The sequence below is a fragment of the Castanea sativa genome, chromosome 11 (genome assembly GCF_040712315.1).
Source record: "Castanea sativa cultivar Marrone di Chiusa Pesio chromosome 11, ASM4071231v1".
In the NCBI taxonomy this organism is placed as follows: Eukaryota; Viridiplantae; Streptophyta; class Magnoliopsida; order Fagales; family Fagaceae; genus Castanea; species Castanea sativa.
Genome location: NC_134023.1, coordinates 47376355 through 47398281, shown reverse-complemented (window position 1 = coordinate 47398281; position 21927 = coordinate 47376355). Strand labels below are relative to the sequence as shown.

The following is a 21927-nucleotide window of genomic DNA, read 5'->3' as shown; positions in this document are numbered from 1 at the left end:
TAGAATTTCTACTCTAACTTAATCTAAGTGTATATGTGTGTGAAGTTCTCTTCTGGAAACTTGAACTCGACCCTTGCCCCCCACACCCAACAAGCATTTATACTTGTGAAGTGACCACTGCACCAAGGATGTACGGTGGTGGTTAAAAAATATTTTAATTTTTAAATAATAGAGTTTATAAGTCACCTTATTAAATGAGAAAATGTTTTAAAAAATATATAGGAAAAATTGGAAACAAAAAAGGATAATGACGTGATTGCTGATGTGGCAACAATAAATCATATACTTTAGCTTTTAGATATATATAGATTAGTTAGTTAGTGCAAGTTCATTACAAGTGAAAGAGACTGGATTAAGTTAGAGTTTAAACACATGTAATACATTAATCACATGGGCCAATTCATGAGAGCACATGATTAATTAGTAAGCCAAAACGAGTAAGCCATTTGTGGCCAATAGCATTAGAGTTTGAGTTATATAAGTAATTGTATGTAACCCCTCATTGTGAATATCTTGAATAATAACCAAATTGATGCCGTTGTTCTTTTTCTTGGAGGGTGACTATCTCGAATTAAGTCATTGTATTTTTCATTACTTTACTCTTTAAAGGGTGACTACCTTGAATTAAGTCAGTTTCAATATAATTCTCATTCATTTTCTTTAGAAATCCATGAGTTCCTAACATTCGCCGCCCACCACCACCACTGCCATTGTCATCATGTATACAAAAAATATTTATGAATATTTTTATATGAGCTAAATGATATAAAAGAAATTTGGGATCATTTTAGAGCTACAATCAATTATAATAAAATAGTATATTTTTTCGTAAAATAGTTTTCAATGAAACAAAGATAGTCTTAACATGTTTTTGCATAAATTTTGATAACCAAATGGATGATATTATTGGCACACCAATTTTCACAATATCTTTCATAAGAGTTTAGTTGACAGTTTTCTATTAGTTTTCAAATTAACACATCATTGATATTACTTTATTATCGACCATTCTCAACTTTTGAACACCTCAACCATTGTAAAATATTGTGTGTATTGTGAATCTAGACTTTTTGGTAAATGAATCGGAGCAATAATTGAGTTCTCCTTTCTTTTTCCCTTTCTTTTATGGTCTCAATTCTTAAAAAAAAAAAAAAGGGTTTTAGTACTCTTTTTTGCAATGAAAAAGTATGTTGACATAACTTTTGTGTCATAACTCTAATATGTGCAACCGTAAGTATTAGAGAAAAAAAGTAATGGGTCAATGTGAAAGTTATGGTTTACTGATCAAAGTCGCACATGTTATTAAGTTGTTGCAAATATTGTACCAAATGGTGTGGCCATAGAAGAATTGTTTTGCAATGGGACCCCAATATATACTTCAACTAGCATGGAAGAATTGTTTTGCAATGGGACCCCAATATATACTTCAACTATCTGTTGCATCCATCAATTTGGCTTGGCTGTGAAGTGTGAATGTGAATGCTAACCACTTGTGTGTTGTATGATATTTGGTAAGAAGTAAAGATCGGAATTGTAAATGATTGAAGAAGGAAGGAAACGCTTGGACTATGAGATCACCACATGCTTTTATGTTGAAAATCTAGGCTGTTTGCCTCCTAGGAAATCTTGTCCTTTTGGCCGCTTTCCCAATCATCATACTTCAAGTTGATCAGATTCTTTCTTTTATCAAAAAAAAAAAAAAAAAAAAATGATCATATTCTATTCGCAAACAGTGTTATTATTGACAAGAATGCTAGTATCAAACATTTTGCCATAATTATTATACATGGTGTACTGCAATTGACTGTATTATTACGTAAACTTACTATTTTTTTAGGGTCGTGCTAACAAATGCCCTTAGGGCATTGGTTAACAATTCATTTTAGGAAAGTTTTAACACCATTTTTATGGGAAATGAAAAAAATTGTCAAAACATTAATTGCTTTATTTACTTTTCTCATAAAAATTTTCTTTAAATGGATTATTAACCAATACCTTAAGGGCATTCGTTAGCATTTTATTTTTTATTTTTTATTTTTTATTATACATAATCTATTATATAAGACAATTATAATAAAGTGCGTGAAAAGTATCTTATATTGATATTATTGTTTTTTATTTTTATTTTTTATAACTATTAATAAAGTGGGGAGTGGTTGGAACTTGGGACAATCATAAACTAACAAAATGTACTTTTGGTAAGAACATATGGTAACAAAATAGCCCACGGCAATGTAGCTTAGTGCCTAGGTTAGGGAGTAGACTATGTTTTTCTACCAATGTTTTTTTCCCAGCTGGATAGGATAAGGAAGGTACAAATTTTTGGAGTAATTATTGTACCACTGATTAATTATAGTACCAATGAGAATTACAATTGAATATTGGTGTTATGCTATATATTCGAATATTCTTATCTTGACATAATATGAATACGAACCATTAACATGAATTGTGATTTTTAAACTCTCCATCTTATAATTGGGAAGGTTTGAAAAAGTTTGTTTGAAGTGCCATATAAATATAATTGCTTTAGGGTTTTTTTTTTTTAAAAAAAAAAAGAAATAAAAAAGGGACACTTTAGGGGTCTTTGGACTTTGGAGAATTGTTTATCGGTCGATTTGAATTTGAAATTAGAACATAACAATGGATTTGAGTGCAATATTAATAAAAATGAATGTGAAATTTTTGATAATGAAAATTGTCATTAATCGATAGAACTATTATAGATTGTGATTTGTGAGACAAGAACCTTTTTTTTTTTTGGTGAGACGAGAATTGATGGACGTATGTCATTATTTGGATGGGTCCCGTGAGACTCCAAGTCCAAAAAAGATAATGAAAAAACTGGTAGTAATTGGTAACGATTGTAATTGGTCATAATGGCGTTGATACTTGATATAAGCTGTCACCGATCGTGACATGTTTGATAATAATATTGTTTGTTCATATCTAATTATGATGATATGTAGATTATCTATGAATCTGATATGATCGGATTGTTCAAATCATGATTATTTAGATCTATGATGCAATTATTATTACTATTGCTTTAGGAAATAAATTTTAATTTTAACTGTGGAACTTTAAAATACATTTGGCTCTGCATTTAGTAGAATCATAAAGTGGTTTTTGAGGTAAAAAGCTCTTTAAGCAAAAAATTGAGGGGGTCTGTTAACTCACTGAAAAAGAACCTCTAAGGGATTCTTAAAGCTGAAAACAACTTAAAGGCTAAAACTAATGTTTGGAGTTTAAAGAAAAATCTTTACAATAATTTTTGATAATTTGCTAAACACTCAAAATACTAAAGAATTTTTTCAATTAAAACTCTATATCACAAAACTTTATTATCAAAGTTTTACTTCCTACATCAATGTCAAATGTGCATTTAGGAGGTTTTACAATATAGAGCTATAACTAAAATGCTCTTTATAGAGTCTTTTAGTGCACCTAGTACTGTAAAGTGTTGATTGAGTGAGATGTATCAATATGAGCATTGCACAACTATTTGGTCCATTTCTTATGATTCGATCTCTTTGCGTTCGTCTGAGAAGGGCCTTTGATGCAAACTACTCAATAAGCACTCGTGAGTTGTGACTCAAGACATTGACATTTGTTAAACGATATCCACAACACAGACCAGGATTTTCGAATTTCGATGTCTTTGTAAGCTTGATTGCTATGCACTTCTAATTTCAAATTAACCTATTAGGCGAAAATGACCTTCTCATTCAATGCATAGGACCACAAACATTGTTCCTATTACCAAGTGGGAGATGCCTTAGGACCATGTATTCATCCCTATCAAGTTGGTCCTCGTCATGTAAACTAATAAATTTTTTAAGAGTTCCAGTTAACTTAACTAGTAAAATTATTTGTTGTTAGATAAGAGGATTCGAATTAGTATTTTTGTGGGATGATAAAAAGAAATCATCATAGAGCTAATATCATATGTTGAAATACTATTGTATCTAAAAAGAAAAACTATGAAAATTTTCAGGATGATTCATTTCCAAAACTCCTAAAACAAATTGTTTCAATTAGTGGATTTCATTAGCAGGTTAAGTGACTCCATAAACATTTTAAGGATAATTACATGATAAATATTTGAGGTTTTTTCTATACACGGGGAGGATGATTAGTGCCTATATAAATCTCAAATAGGCTTTAGATGGATTTTTTGCAGCTTCAAGTTAATGGGTCTGGCCTTTCTCAAAAAAGAAAAAAAAAAGAAAAAAAAGAAGTTAATGGGTCTGGCAATTGGCAAAGGGTTCGGTTGGTTGTTTCCATAAATATGTCAGCCCAACAGGATTGGATTGCTGGAATGGGCTGGAAAGTATAAGGCCCAATATACTTTTGAGGTCGCATATGATGTGCACTACAAGTATATTGGAGTCATTAGAAAAAAAAATGCACTTGTAAATTTCTTCGATGTGGAAGATCTTGGATCATCTTATCATATGCAAATCTAGCAAATTTTCTGTGGATTGTACAATCAAATCAAGTGCTGTGCTTTGTATTGATCTTTAATCAAATATATGTATATGTTATTGTTATAAGCACTTGATTTCTGACTGAGATGCTTTAAATGTGATTTTGCCATTACAGAATTACTCATTGCAGCTTCACTAGTCCAAAGAACATCTCATTTTAGAAAGTAGAAAACTTCTCAAATCCTTTGGAGACTGTTTTGCAAATCATTCTTGTCTCAACTCTTGATTCTCAACTTGGGAAACCTGACCCCCAAAAAAAGAAAAAGAAAAAAAGAAGGTAAATACGACAACCAACCAATCTATTTCTTTTCCACAATGTAGATTTGTGGTAGTTTTTATTTTTATGAACATAAAATTTTATTGACAAACACAAAGAAACAGAGTCTTAGTAGCAAATACATCATGGAATTGCTTTGAATTAATTACATCAATAAAAGGGCTAGGAGCATAACCCTGAACAAAACGACCAGACAAATGTTTCCTAAGGCACTAAGAAGCTAGTACATAGACTGCTTTGTTTGATTCTCTCGAACTCCACTTAAAAACAAATTGATGGTCACAGGATGCCCAAAAAAGAGTATAGGCAGATATGGTTGAGATTCTCCAAGGCATGACATCAGTAGGGGCTTTAAGAGCTTCAATGCAAGCTTTGACATCACTTTCAATCACTACATTCTTAAAATCACATTCAACTACTAAACAAGTCGTCAAATTTATTGCCTTAGCCTTTGCTTGGAGAGGGAGGTTTCCACCCATTTAGACAAGGAGAAAATCAAAACCCCTCTCCAATCTCTAGCCATAATGACAATAAAATAATAGTTCAACCTTACTGCGGTATCACAATTTATCTTTACAGCTCCTTGCTCTGGTTTATTCCAAGAAGAAACAATTGGTCTAAGGGGCACTAGGAGGACATTAGTGAGCACAAGAAGGTGTTCATTAAATATTTTCAGAATTATTTGAAGATTTTTATCTGGGAAAAATTAAAGTCATGTACATTTTGTCTATTTATGCTTCATGTGATAGCTTCTATTTATGCTTCATGTGATAGCTTATATCCTATTAGATTTAAAAGATATAATATGAATTGTGAAAGGGTCAAAATAGATTGGGCTTTAAGTGAGAGAATTTTAATATGTAAACCCAATGACTCAAGTCTCAACCTTTAGTCCACTATATTCATTTGAAATTTGGGCTGAACCAGGCCGACATGCTTTTGATAACCCACCAAGACCCTTTTTTTTTTTTTTTGCTATGACCTACCAAGACCTGTACTTTCATTTTGTTTCCTTTTTTCAAATTTGGTTTGTCATGGAGATAAAAATAAGTCTTTTTGTTGTCCATATAAATGGTCTAGGAGACTAGGACCCAATTCTGCTTACACTAAAAAGAAGAGATGTGAGCTTTTTAGCTTAACTAGCCCCTCTAGTGTTTCTAAAGAATATATGTTCAAGGTTTAAATTCCCACAACTCCAACTATATAAAAAAGAAAAAAAAATTTTTACATCAAAATAAAAAATAAATAAAAAAAGTTTAAGAAAGGAGAGGGTAGTACTCTAATTATGTGGAAAATAAGTCCATTGGACGGAAAAAAAAAATCCACCTGAAAAGCTTTTATCTTTCATTTGTTTTACGAAAAAACATTTTAGAGAATTAAAAAAAAAAAAAAAAAAGCTTTTCAAGATAAATGTTTCTTCCAAAACATGTTGAAGACTTTGTGTACAAATAAAATTTGTGCTAATGAACCACACAGTCACAAAAGAGCAGAACAAACTATTATATTGTATTCATATGTACGAACATTGGTGCACTTCTTTACACTAACGAATATAAGAAATTCCTTTGATTAGATATCTGAGATGCACGCTTTACAATACAAGGGTTATGAAAATTGATTTCAAATCGTTTCACTACAATAACCATGTGGCTACAGCTAACTTATAGCTGCGTTTTAAGAAAACACAGCTTAAACTATTGATTAGTAGCTGCGTTTTTAAAATGCAACTGTAGGTTAGCTCTATAGCCGTGTTTCTAAATGTTTTTAGCCGCGTTTTTTTGATATGGCCTATTCCCACATTCAAGAAGAAGCGTGGCTATAAGCCCAATCGATTACTTTTTTTTTAAAATTATTTTAAAAGAGAACCTATACTTGCGTTTAAAAAACGTGGCCATAGCCAACCTAAATCCACGTTTTTAACAAACGCGGCTTAAAATCATGACCTATAGCAGCGTTTTTTCAGCCACGTTTTTGTGCAGAAGGCCTATGGTTGCGTTCAAGAAGCGTGGCTATAGGTCTTGCAAAAAAAAAAAAAAAACCCTAGGAATTTAAAAAAGACCCTTACTCTCTCTCTCTCTCTCTCTCTCTCGTGCGTGCTCTTTCACTCTCTCATAATGCCTTAGTGCAAGGCCTCACCTTCGCCACCATGCAAGGACTCACCGCCTCTAATCCGCGAGCCATTGACCTCCGTCTCGTCCTCCACCCACAAACCCACCAACCCACATCCACAAACCCACACCCACAATCACGCCTCCGCCGGCCTCCACCCACAACCTCCTTGCCATCGCTAGCCTCCACCGCTCCATCTCTCTCTCTTCCTCACTCATTCCACCAAAATCTGAAACCCAAAGTCTCATACCCCCCCCCCCCCCCCTTCACCAAAATCAGAATGTGTAGATGAAAGTGCTTCATTGCTGTGGCTTGATTTTGAAATAAACAAAAGAAGGTTGAGGGGCTATTCCTATTTTGAATTTGAACAAAATTCAAGAGAGGTTGAAATTCATATAGTGGTAAATTTGCTTTCTTCTTTTCTTCTTTTTGTACATCGTATTATATGTAATTGCTTTCAATGGCCGAGATTGAAAGTTGAAAAAACGACTTTCAATCTCAACCATTAAAAAAATAAAAAATAAAATAAAAAAGTGAAATGGTATTTTTTTTTTTGGTTGTGAGAGGAAAATGGAGGTAGTCCCATGCAATCTCCTTAGAAACCTTGATGCAATCTGAATGATGGATTCCTAGGTGTTAGGGTCATATTTTGTGTAGTTGGCTAATCCTTTGATAAAATGTACTTTACTTGTAATTGGGTAGATCTAAGATGAGTTTAGTACTTCAAGAAACATGATGTTCAAGTAAAGTATTAACGACATGAAAATTGATTCAAGAAATAAGTGAAGAAAAGTTGTTTATTAAGTCTCGGCAGATAGATTGACAGATGCCTGCTATCGAGACTCAATGTGAAGCTTGATAGATATCTCGACAGCAGCTCGATCTATCGAGAATTACGATTTTAGAATTTTCAGATCTGAAATTCGGCCCAGCCTTGCATATTTGTTTGAGGTTTCTTTTCTCACAACCCTAGACATATATAAGGCTTATTTTAAAGGCTGTCACACACGAATACAGAGACCAAGAGACTTATTTTTTCTGTGTGAAGCTACTGCGTTTATACGCCATAGGGTTTTGTAACTGAGTGTTTCCAGGTCTTCATTGTTGATGAAGTGAAGAACTTTGTATCCAAAAACATCTGTTCAAGTTGCTAGAGTTACTCATGTACTTGGGATTCATGCAAAAGGTTAATCACAAATTGGTGGTTTGTGCATCAAGGGAAAGAAGGCTTCTACAAGATCAAGTCCAATTGGGTATTGAAGTAAATGTTCAATTGTAGGTTGGTATTTCGAGATAGGCTAAGGATAGTTGGTAAGATTCCTTATACTTTTAACTACTTAATTGTTGATTAGTGGATTCTTGGGAGTGGTGACCTTAAAATCACCCGGTGGGGATTTTTGCTTTGCGAGGTTTTCTCCATTTGTCAATAAATCACTGTGTCAAATTTATTTTCCGCCACATTTAGTATTTTTGGTGATTTGTTGGTGTTTCCACAATTTGCATGTAATTTGACATAATTAATCAATTTGGGTAATTGAATTAATTAACTGGGGTCAAGCTATCTCAACCCAACACTAAGCACCATTTCACTTTGTAGTCTTCACTAATCGATTATGATTAGCAAAATAAAAAGTGTAGTTGCATTGAGTTATGTTGGAATTCCGAGTACATTTGGACATTAACTCATTATTTTTAAAAAATACAATTTATTTTTTTCCTCCCAAGCCCCAGTCAAAACAAAACCATTGATATTGCTCCACATGCATCACTCTTGAGGCATACTTGGTATATTATGGGATACATACTCCCTGAAATTAATCAAATGTTTTCACTTTATTTATCATTGAATAGTTGGAATTAGGTATTGTCTTTTGACGGGTGTTGTGTGTAATACCTTGTCCATGGGTAACCGAACATTAAAAATTTATGTTTATGGTTTGAGACGCAATCTTCTCTAATTTAGAGGGTATATATCAATAGCTGATATGTCTTAAAATAAGAGGAAAAAAAGGAAAAATTAAATGAATATGTAAGAGGGTATGGTTAGTGTAGCACAATAGCGGTTCTGAGAATTTTTTCTAGGGTTATAATTAGAACTATTTAGATAGCAAAATTTAATTAAGAGAGAATTTGAATATATCGACATTACAATTTTTTTTTTTTTTTTTTTTTTGTAATTTCCTTCTACAAATAAAATTAAAAAGAAAAAAAAAAGGGGATTGATGCAAAATTTAGTAAGAACTAAGAATACTGAGATGGGAATAACAAAGTAAAAGTAAGATTAGAACTATTTAGATAGTAAAAATTCTGTTATTTTATGTGAATCACATATAGCACTTGGGGGAATAAAGAGCATACAAAATGACGTGAAAGTTTCAAACAGATAAATACAATTTGATGAAGATGTGATAATATTCTTCGTTTTCTTGCACTAAAATAGCACATGTATATATGGTGTTCATGTGATTAAGTCTTTTAATGATTAGATAAGTCTTAGGTGGAGTTCACTAGATTTTTCGTTACTTTTAATTAAGATAACTTTTAATTAAGAGTGGCACTATGAGGAGATAAATTGAAATAATTAATTTTTTTTGAAAATTTAAAATTTAAACTTTTTAAAAATGTATGCTTTAATTTGAAACAATGCATAAACTATATGTAGAATGAATTATGTAATTTCCTTTTTTTTTTTACAAAGAAAAAATTGCCTTTTGGGGTGATCAGCCAAACCCCATGGAATGGCCTATGTTAATTTTTAATAGATCTATTTTATTTTTTTCAGGAGTGGAGTTCATTTTTATTTGTTTTTATATAAAAAAAATTAGATAGTAAGGGAGGGATTGGTGTGATTTGAACCACAAACATGAAATATCACAAAGATACTTTAATATTATTGTTGAGCTATTACTTGAACTTCGACTTTTGTTTTATTTTTTGTTATTCCTTTATTTCTTTTGTTTTCTTTTTCATCATCTAATTAACATTAATATTAACATTTTTACTAAAAAAAAAAAAGATTTGAAAGCTCAAATAGTGCAAAACACTATAATTTGTTTAGACCGCCAAATTTAAAAACAAGGCTTAATTGCTTTTATTTTAACTTATCTAAGTGTAGAACAAAAGTAAATGATACGCAATAACCGAAACTACTCTCCAAGTCATAACCACAAGCAAGCAACAATAAACATAAAGATTAAAGAGTAAGGGAAGAGAGATGCAAATACAAGATAATACTGAGATGTGTTATCAAAGAAGAAAGTGAAGTACTCGGCAAAAAACCTGCTCGCGGGCCTCCAAGTCAAAATCGATCCACAAGTAAATAAAGTTGGAGTACATGAATATCAAAAAGTTCGTCTAAGCTTAATCTACCCAATGTACTTGAACCCTCTAAGTTTTAGCTACCAACGGGTTTCGCCGAGCTATGTCTTCACTAGTTATCCGGATCCCGCAATTAGCTTCAAATTGCATTCGCCAATCGATGGCTTCTTCCAATACTTCCCATACACACCAAAATTTCTCTCAACACTTAGATTGGATGATGTAAGTGTTTGAGCTAAGAACTTCTTAAAGATTTGTAATTGGAGAGGTAGGAGTAGAGGAAAACTAAGAGAAATTGTGTAGATGATTGTGGGTTTATAATCTCTAACTCTTAAGTGTATTGCTAGGGTTTTCTTTCTCAAAAACTCTTTACAATTTTGTGGTTAATGTGGGCTTATATAGTGTTGGTAAAGAAATGATAAAAACACATTTAAAAAAGGTTCAGACAGTGAGTTTCGCGGGTTATTTGCGACTTGACCTGAGTTGTGAAGTAACTTGCAAAATCCAGCCAAGCAAGAGATTATTCAGATTTCAGCATGTGCTTCTCATGTGGCATTTTGCGGGTTGTCTAGTCGTGAGCCATTCGCGAACTTTACTTTCTTCACAAGTTTTCACCAAACTCTCATACTCAACCTTTACATTAAATCTCACAAAAAAATACAGGGAAATGATTAAACAAAATATAATCAAATTTTACGTGGAATTAAAGCTAATAAAAACATAGTTGTAAATTACAACTTTACAAACTTTAATGTTGTTATTATTCTTATTACTATCTGTAGGGGGTTGGATTATTTTCAAAAGGCCTAATGGGCCCAAAGACCATGGGAATGGAATAAAGAACGAGAGGCCTAAGTCCAACTAATGATAGTCACGAAAGGGGCTACCTGAGTGACAGGAAAGGATGAGGTTGAAACTCTCTTTGGGCCACTAAGCCCAGCCCAACAATGGTCCCCGTTCCAAATTGATACATGGCGTAGGAATATCATGACCTTGACATATGATCGATGATATGAGAAAAATGTGGGAGAACTAGTGGATATCCGGAGTTTTGCAAAAAGTACAACTAACAAATTATATCTAGTAACAGTTACCTCCACATTAAATGAATGTTCCCACTTATCAACGATTGCATTTATTACTGAATAACCTACCTAAACTATGCTTCTCACCCAATGGCCTACTCATCCCCCTAAAAGGTAGAAGAGACTCTTGATGGGACAAGTATTTTCTAATCTCTTCTACACAATCCTCCCATTGAGAGCAGGAAACTACGAGTATAAATAGGACCCTCTTCCATTTGAGAGAGACAGAGAGAGTGTGTAATCCAATTTGTACTCCTTCATCTCGGTCAATCCGAAGGGAATAAAAAGAGCCTTCTCACTATCTTTTTTAACCTCTTACTACTAGTTTCTTCCATTGCAAACTTTTCTCTCATAACCAATTAATTGTAACACTCATTTATCACATTGGTATTTTGACCCCCACACTACTCATATGTTTCCTTTCAATAGGGTGCAGATTTCTTTTTTAGAGTGTCGGTTCCCAATACCGTACGTGATATAGAAAGCAAGAAAACAAAAACTCAATTATTGAATAGCCTGATAGATACTTGAAGCTGATATATATATGTGTGTGTGGACCAACTGCTTTTAAATAATTGATTACAATATATAATTTTTGTAACTCAAAATTTTCTTCCAGCAAAAAATGAGTGCTTTTTTTGGGGGTAGTTCTAGGTTTCTAGCATAGGTGTTAGGAGCCAAGAGTTTTTTGACTTAATTGATAGGTTTTCAATTATAAAATGCTTAAGGGCTTAGAGGAAAAAGATGAGATTGAGTTGCGGAATAACCAGTATATTGTACCTATTGAAAATAAAAAAAAAGTTTTCTAGCATTGGGTTACAAACTTTTTTTTTTTTTGGTCATAATATGATAGGATTTGAATCAATGGTGTCCATTTTAGAATGATTATTGTTTATCATTAGACCAATGTACCAATTAATTTTATGGATAAACTTTGAATTCAAGCTCCTTATTTCACCACAAAAGATTTATCATTTAGTTTCTTCAAAAAAGAAAAAAAAAATTGTCAATTGAAGTAACTAAAACTTACTGGTTTTGAATCTTTTGATATGAGATTTAAAGCAATAATTTATGTGGTGATATAGATGATAATTTCCAGTCCGAGTGTGTGCACCCAATGGATTAAAAGTGACTAAATATAATTTTTAGAGTTCTTAGAATTAGCGCATCATAGAATTTTAGTTCCAAATACAACGTTGCAAACTGAACTTAATTGTTTCGCCAGTTTATTTGATTGAATGTAAAACAAAAGTTTGACTCAAGCCATAGCCACAAGTAGATGCATGGGTCCAATGCCTAAATGAACATGCCAGAATTTGTTCAGAATAAGAATAAACTCATGGCAGATCATAAGAATAAACTCAGGGCAGATCATGTAAAGGAGACAAACTGGCCAAAAAAATATGTAGTTTGTTAGGATTGAGGGGGAGAGAGGGAGAGTAGAGGGGAGTAGAGTAGAATTGGTAGGAATTGCCAAAAGCAAGAAGACATGTAGAAATTATACTTTAATGCTTTGTTTATTTTGAAATAAAATATTTTCAAAGTAAAATATATTGCATGTAAAATATTTTCAAGTATTTGTTATGACAAGTAAAATTTTTCAAGTAAACCACCAAAACCTATGACTCAACATTGAAGCCGCTAGTGCTGGAGGTTTGGTGATTGAACCACTTGAATTGGTAGTTAGAGAGGTGGCTCGGGCGACCGGACTACCGATGAACACCGTCAGAGCGGGATATTTGGTGACTGGACCACCAACATTGGTTGACAAAATGGTGTCTTCGGTTATCGGATCTCCGACACCTATTATAGTGAGACATTTTTGATCATCGGACTGTTAACATCGGTCTTCAGTGTAGCATCTCCGGCCATTGAAACACTGGCATTGATCACCAATGAGGCGTCTCTTGGCACTGGTTGCCAGAGTGGGCACTTCGGACACCGGACCATTGGCACCGGTCGTGGAGCATAGTCACTAGATATATGACACCGGTTGCTAGAGTGGAGTCTCCGGCCATCGAACCTCCATCCCCGGTCTCCAAAGTGGAATCTTCGGCCATTGGACCACCACATCGATTGCTAGAGCAATGTCTCTAGCCACCGGATTGGTAACCTAGTGACTAGATGGGAGAGGGGGAACACACTATGTGTTTTTGGAAAATATTTTACTAAAATTTTAAAAGTAAAATATTTTAAACCTTTTTATAAAAGATTTTATGGTCAAAAAAAATATTTTACAAGTTTGATTATATTTTACGTTAAGAAGAGATTTATAAAAATGCGGAAGTTTCTTTGTCGCTAAGGAAGTTGGGTTTTTTTCCCTCTTTTCTTAGGCAGTAGAAGTTTTTTGTCCCTTCTCTAAAGGAGAGTTTGTTTTTTATCTGTTAATTTGCTCCTATGTCCTTTGGAGTCACCAAGTGTGCGTCTTGAGTTTGTTAGTTTGTTTTTTGTTCGAGGTTTTGGGAAACACTTTTACTCCTTCTGTTGCTCTCCTACGCAGTGTTACTTCTCTTTCATTTCTTCACTGCTCACCATGGAAGACCTCACTAAAAATTGGTCTGAATTATCTCTATCCGATAGAGAGCATGCTGGTTTTGTCCTTCCAAAAATTCACAAATCAAGGAAATACCTTATAGCAGCAAAGTTTTTAACTTCACACTATCTCATTATAGAGGCAGTGGTTTGTACTTTTCAGCATCGATGGAGGTCGGTGAATGGTTATGAAATTCGAAATCTGGGAGATCATATGGTGCCTTTTGTTTTCGACAACAGTTCAGATGTGGAAAGGATAATTGAAAATCAACCATGAAGTTTTGACAAACACCTTGTGGTCTTGCAAACATTTGAAGAGTTTTCAAAACTCAAAGTTCTAGTTTTTGATAAAACATTGTTTCGGGTTTATGTTCATGATATTCCTGTTCGCTTCATGTCAAAAAAGGTTGCAGAAAGCATTTGCGAAACCATTGGAGAGGTCTGAAGGTCACTTGAATCCATAGATGATGATGGAGGTAACTTCATTGGGGTACGTTTCACAATGGATATTACTCTTCCTTTATACTAAGGCAGGGTGTTCAAGCTAGAGAATGGGGAGAAATCATGGGTTTGTTTTCAGTATGAGAGGTGTGGTCATTTGAAACACTATGACAAACAATGCGAGCTCTGGATTCGAAGCAAGAGCTCTCTAACCACTGATAAACAACAATTCAATCCCTATCTCAGAGCGGCACCATTTCAGACAGGTGGAAGAAGGGTAATTCTGGTGCTTGGGTACTATGGTCAGGTGGCAACGACTGAGAAAGTTTCATCGGAGGAGGGAAGTCCATCGGTTGCTGCAGTGGTAGGGAAACCTGATACGATAATTGAGGACGATAAGGAGAGAATTAATGCTGTAATTAATTCAAAAGCTTGGTAATGGCAGAAACAAGAACGGAGCAGACAATGAAAGGAATTAATTCTCATAATATCAAAATTTCAGATTTTTCTCTCCCTAAAAAAAGGGTATTGATATTAATTGAGAATGATGTTCTGTCAACATTAACTAAAATTAATGAGGGCATTAATTCTAGCTCCATATCAAGACACCCAACAGCATCTGATTTGGAAAAGATGGCTGAACCAAAGAAATTGGCAGAAACGGCAAGGTTACTTGAAACGGAAACTAATTATTATCATAAAAGCTCAATTTTGGATTCTACCCTTCCTAAAATTCCAGGATTGAGTTTCAGGATAATAAATCTCCTTTAAATCCAGCTAGTTTGGTAACATGCTTGAGAGGAGATAGTGTGGGGAGAAGTTACGGGTTTGATACCAATTATCCCACTTACTCTGATCACGTGCAGGGTGTTAAAGGTTTTATGGGTGATCAAGTTCAGGATCCAACGAGTTTACTGATTGAAGATGTGAAGTGTTTGCAAAAAAATTTGTAAGATTGTTGTATTCTTACATTAAGAGAAACGACAATAGGGTTGCTCATAGTCTGGCTAAAAATGTATTATACATATCAAATTTTCAAGTATAGATGGAAGATGTCCCATTACATATTGTTTCGATTTTATAATTGAATGTAGTTGAATTACATTAATAAAATCCATAAGTTTCCTTCTCAAAAAAAGAAGAAGAGATTTATGTGTGGATTCCAGTTAACTCAACTGGTAAAGTTTCTGATGGTTAAATAAGAGATTTGGGGTTCAATGTCTGTCTACACCAAAAACTGATTGATGTCTTGGTTTAATGGTAAAAAATTATCATAAAAATTATTATCAAGGGTGAATATTATAAATTGAAACTTTTACAAAAAAGAAAAAAAAGGAGATTTATGTAGGACTTGACTATTCTTCTAAGTGGGTGCAATTAATCTCTCCATCCCACCCACATTAAACAATCACCAATTTACCATAAATAATCACTGAAATAAACCTAAAATCTTATGAATCACGTAAGAGCAACCACATCAGCTCTTTTAAAAATTTCCTCTATTTTACACAAAAAATCTACATTTTCTATTTTATACTATCACTTTTACAAAATACCTACATCAGTTCATCTATTCTAATCCATCTTTTAATTAAATAATCAACTTTATCAAATTTTTTATTATTTCTCTTTTAACTACTACTATACATACGCGCCTCATTCTCTCTCTACCCATCTGAAATTGCTCTCTCTCTGTCTCTCTCTCTCTCTCTCTGTACCCATTTTCCAGACCACAGCTCCGATGAGCTCCGACCAACAATCCACCACAGCTCCAAGCCATGAGCTCCGATCCGTCGATCTACCACAGCTCCGATGAGCTTCGATCCGACGATCCACCACAGCTTCGAGCCACGAGCTTCGATCCGACGATCCACCACAGCTTCGACGAGCTTTGATCCGACGATCCACCACAGCTTCGAGCCACGAGCTTCGATCTGACGATCCACCACAGCTCCGACGAGCTTTGATCCGACGATCCACCACAGCTCCGAGCCACGAGCTCCGATCCAACGATCCACCACAGATCTGAGCCACGAGCTCCGATCTGAGCTCCGATCCACCATCTACAGCTCCGATCCGAGCTTCGACTCACCGATTCACACTCCGATCCACCATCCACACTCCGATCCGAGCTCCGATCCACCATCCACAGCTCCGATCCACCATCCACAGCTCCGATCCAAGTTCCGACCCACGATCCACACTCCGATCCATCGTCCACACTCCGATCCGAGCTCCGATCCACCATCCACAGCTCCGATCTGAGCTCCGACCCACGATCCACACTCCAATCCACCATCAACATTCCGACCCGAGCTCCGATCCACTATCCACGATCCATGAGCTCCGTGTTTGTGTATCTCTATCTTTTTTTTTTTAGCAAGTGTATCTGTGTGGATGTGTTTGTGCGTGGGGATGAGCAGTTAACTGGGAGATGAGAGAGAAAAAAACGAGCGAACTAAAAATTATTAAAAAATTGGATAATCGAGCTACAGTACCCGTGTAAATTTACACGGTATTGTAGCAATTTGAAGGAGCATGTAAAATATAGACAGTTATACACGAGCTGATGTTGGCTGTTTTTGATAAAAAATGTAAAAATTTGAGTATTTCTTTTATTATACACACTTATACAAGAGCTGATGTGGCTGCTCTACGGGCTAAAACCCACCGAAACTAAACTTAACTCCTTCTTATGTACTGGGCCAGCAGTATTAATAGATTGCACGTGGAGCAAGTTGAAAACCAAGAATTGATTATTTTGATCAGTCAAGCCTCTGCACGTGTAATAACTAGAACTGATATTACTGGTCTCACCCTGGAGTTGCATACGACACAAATCTCGATGGAAAAGTCAATCTTTCAATGCCGTCTACTTTTGTGAGCCTAGCAAATGGCCAACAAGCTACTATCTATCAATACCAACCCCAACAAGTAAAAAAGAAAAAAAAAATTTACAACACACTTGGTAAGTATCGATTGGATTAGTTTTCACTCAATTCTGATGATGAACCGTGCGAAAATAAATTGTGTGTATCCATATTCCTTAGAACAATTGCGATACGAATTCTCTCTCCATTTCTGTGCCCTTTCCTGTCCTTCGACACACTGTCGGCGAGACTAACTTTCAAGAGGTGAAAGAGGGTGTTGTTTTCTGTATTATACAATGAATATGGCTGAGCTGGTTGATTGTACTTTGCCTTTACAAAAAGGAAGCACACGTATCTTATGGTTTGATACTATCTTGGCTTCCACCCACCTTCCAAATGGCCCAAACCAATGTCATTTCTCTCTTTGTTTATTCACAATCAAGACTATAGTCTCTCTACGCTCTCTACGCTCTCTTTAATCTTTATCACCGACTCCTTTCCCACTTGAATATATATAAGCCTCTCTCAAATCCCACAAAGCCTCACAATCTCATCTCTCTCTCTCTCTCTCTCTCTCTCTCTCACACACACACACACACACATTATAGTTTGATCGATATGGCTTCATCTCAACTCACAATATCTCCAAGAAAGCTTCGATCTGATGTATATTCCTACTCATACCAAGATGACTCAAAAACACCATTGGTGATCAATGTTCTTGCCTCTCTTATTGAGAGAAGTACGGCTAGGAATGAAAGGATTGTCAAAAATTGTAGATGGGCTTTGTCTAAAGACATTAGAACCCGAGTTTTCGATTGCCATGAGACACCGGACATGACAATTGAGTCCTATCTAGAGAGGATTTTCCGGTACACCCGAGCCGGGCCATCGGTTTATGTTGTTGCATATGTCTATATTGATCGGTTTTGCCAGACTAATCCTGGATTTCGGATCAATGCTACAAATGTGCATAGGCTTCTCGTTACAACGATCATGGTGGCATCTAAGTATGTGGAGGACATGTGAGTTTTCTCTCATCTTTTTCTTTTCTGGTACTTAAATTTTTGAGGAATATGCCAAAAACTTTATGCCATTTTAATTAAAAGCATTATTTTTATCATTTTGTTTTGCCCTTTAGAATCCGGAAATTCAATTTCCAGTTCATGACCAAAATGATTATTTCAAAATTAAACAGACACTTGCCAAAGTTACAAACTTTATATTACAATTATGTACCTTGAGGTCTTGTTAAAGTGGGAAATTTAATTTTCAATATTTGGGATAATTTCTAATCTCTATTCTTTTTTCAACAGGAATTACAGAAATTCATACTTTGCAAGAGTTGGGGGATTAACCACAGAAGAATTGAACACAATGGAGCTTGAATTTCTATTCTTGATGAAATTCAAATTACATGTAAATGTAAGTGTGTTTGAGAGCTATTGTAGTCACTTAGAAAGAGAAGTCAGCATTGGAGGAGGTTACCATATAGAGAGGACTTTAAGATGTGCAGAAGAAATCAAAGCAAGGCAAAATGAAGAAAGAGGGTATACTCAGATTGCTCGAGTAATGTTGTAGAATGTAGAGTTGAAGTGTGAGTTTTACCCTTTTTGGTAAAATTTTAATTCATACCCATCATGTTGTTGGGGGATAACTCTCTTGTACAATGATGTAAAAAAGTTTAGTGGTTTTGGGAATTGTCAAGGATTTACGAAAAATTCGAAATAGTGTAACTTATTTTACTAATATAGTGACTTTGTCATACTTCCTGCCTATATTAATTTCCTTAAACGTGAATTTTAAATTTCCAATGTCTAAGTCATGACCAAATCTAGTATTTATCTTGCATGTGAGGTTTGGACTTTGGAGATCCTTGTCCATAGGGACTGGGATTTACATTTGTCTGGTTTTCTATTTGAGTTTTTGAATATTATTTTCAGGCCAAACTCATTTTGGCAAAATAGAAGTGTTAAGGACTAGGACTTCCTAGAGTTTGTAAGTTGACTTGATCATTGAGTTCTTAAAATCTATTACTAATACACATATGATTTTGTCATGCCATCAATATTTTCTACAAAATGTGAGGAATTCAATAAAACAAAAAGCAATAAAATTCCAAAACCAGTCTTAAGTTGCCTGATACTGTCATAAAATCAGCTTTCTCTCAAGAAAAAAGTGGTAAAAGTTACCTATGACAATATGATTTTTAGCTGAGCAAATAGAGCCTTTTGTAATATGGTTTTTTTGGTTCATGGAGGACCCATTAAACTTATAAAACTACATAAAGAGTGAATCATTTTCTTTTTCTGTTTCTTCACCTCTACTCTCCTAGAATAGATAAAAAGTTAATCTATTAATTACACAAGGAGCTGTCCTATATAGTAGACATAAAGACATCCCCAGTTGATGATCACCTACACCATTAAGGCAAACCTTAACTTCGCCAACTAGCATAATTTAATTACTTTATTGCCAGATTGATAAAAAGGTCTTTCTAGACAGATCACTGCATTTTTAACCAGATAATTCCTGGTTCTTGAAGGACCACTTGTACAGCATATAATGCATATAGATTTGAAAGAATTAGCCTTCTTTAATCATTACTCTTGTACGAATGTTTATAGAATTAATATAATTATTAACAGTTTACAATCTTGCATAGGATCTAGATCATAATGTATTACCAACAGAAGACAAGCTAAATTGATGGATAGGAATTAGGAAAGAGGTAAGAAACAGAGTTGAAGTAGTGACAGAACAAGTTGTTAGGAGGTGCATCTTCTTGTATTTTGTTGGAATTTGGTGAAGCTTAGCCAATTGATTAGTCTATTAGTGGGAATGACCTGGCTAGCTTTAATGGGATTTACTTCCATGTAACATGGACTGAGTTACCAAAGGATGTAACCCATTTATGTAACCAATGCATTGAAGTAACAAAGCATATGAGTGTAACTAGTGCAAGGTGTAACAAATGCAAAAAAGATGAACAAACTCCCCCTCTTTATGATCGAACATGCCTTTAGGTTCTCTCTAATAAGGTTCTTAGGCCGTAAATTTTGTGTGCCTTTCTCTTTTAGCAAATACCATATGGATCATAACGAAATAAATTATAACGTAGTAGAAAAATGGCATACAAGATCCTAGTATGTACTCGATTTCTTTCATATTTTAAATTTAAAAAGTAGAAATAATCAATTGATTGACACTACTTGATTCTTTAGACAAATTTTTAGTGTTTCAACATGTCATTCATTGATCATTTCAAAGTCCTAAAGCATTAAAACTCCGGCTCCATACCACTATTGTTTGTGTTTAAAGGAAATTGACTACAACACCAACCATTGAACTACAACGTGTGCCAACACATTCCTACTTTGTCCTTTTCTCAAAGTTAGAGCAACCACATCAGCTCGTGTAAAAATTTCGTCTATTTTACACAAAAAACCTCATTTTAAAATTTTACACATTCATTTTTACAAATAACCCACATCAGTTCATCTATTCTACTACATTTATTAATTAAATAATAATTTCCTCACTTTTTTTTATTATTTTTCCCCCAACTACCTGTACGCGCGCCACTCTTTCATTTCTGATTAATTTCTCTCTCTCTCTCTCTCTCTCTCTCTCTCCTCTTCATTTCTTCTTTTCATTTCTCTTTCGCTTTCTCTCTCTCTCTCTCTCTCTCTCTCTCTACCCATTTCTGTGTTTGCTCTCTCTCTCTCTATACCCACACTCTCTGAATCAACTCTCCCTCTCCCTGAAAAACTCTCCCTCCGAAACAACTCTCCCTCTCCGTTTTTCATAGCTCTGAGCTCCCTCTCCCCTGAAAAACTCCATAGCTCCAAGCTCCGATCCACACCGTTCCACAACCTTCAAGCTCCGATCTGTCCGTTCCACAACCTCCAAGCTCCGATCCGCTCCGTTCCACAACTTCCAAGCTCTGATCCGCATCGTTCCACAACCTTCAAGCTTCGATCCGTCCGTTCCACAACCTCCAAGCTTCGATCCGCTCCGTTCCACAACCTCCACGCTCCGATCCAAGCTCCGAGCTCCGATCCACTCCGTTCCACAAACCTCTAAGCTCCGATCCGAGCTCCGATCCAAGCACCGATCTTGTTTGTGTATCTCTGTTTTTTTTTTTTTTTGAGCAAGTGTATCTCTGTGTTTTGTTGATTTGTCTGTGTAGATGGGTTTGTGTGTGGGTGTATTTGTGTGTATTTGAGGAAAAAGAAGAAGATGAGCAGTTAACTGTTTTTGAGCACAAAGAAGAGAGAGAAAAAACGAGCGAACGAAAATTAATAAAATAATCTATAAATGAGCTATAGTAACCGTGTATATTTACACGGTTACTGTAGCTCGGGTTGGGTTTGCACAATTTTGCATGTTTTTACACTCATTGATGTGCGCTCAAAATGTGTAAAATTAGTAATTTTTTGTGTTTTAGATGATTTTAACTGGACTGATGTGGTTGCTCTTACTATATATATGGTACAAAATGTGGGTTCATTCGCCGAAGTAAAATACTAAAAAAGACGAAGTCACTCATAGCTATTCTTCCCCAAGCCTAATATAATATTTTTTAGTTAATTACCTCCTTTCGTGCCAAGGAATGTTAACTTTTGTTTTTAGTGCTTGCGGCCATTGATTTCAACGAACTTCGCAAGATATAACAATGGCCGTCTAAACAGTCTTTCTTGTGCAAGCTATGAAGGCCATGCCATATGTAAGCAATTCTTGTAATTGTCCATGTCCCTAATATTATATTTTTACAACTACAAGAAGTACAACAAGTCATAATC

At 34.9% G+C, this 21927-nt stretch overlaps 1 protein-coding gene across 1 annotated transcript; it reads left to right on the top strand.

Moving 5' to 3' along the window:
- The first annotated feature begins 17599 nt into the window (after positions 1–17599).
- On the top strand, positions 17600–18889 carry LOC142615240 (cyclin-U2-2-like). Its single transcript, XM_075787961.1, has 2 exons — positions 17600–18147; positions 18439–18889. Exons 1-2 carry the CDS (start codon positions 17741–17743, stop codon positions 18701–18703), a joined length of 672 nt encoding a protein of 223 aa, XP_075644076.1. The 5' UTR covers positions 17600–17740; the 3' UTR covers positions 18704–18889.
- Positions 18890–21927: the final 3038 nt, after the last annotated feature.

Coding starts and splice junctions, on each gene's coding strand:
- LOC142615240 (XM_075787961.1), top strand. CDS start 17,741: ATGGCTTCATCTCAACTCACAATATCTCCAAGAAAGCTTCGATCTGAT. Junction 18,148..18,438: donor TCTAAGTATGTGGAGGACAT/GTGAGTTTTCTC, acceptor TTTTTTCAACAG/GAATTACAGAAATTCATACT.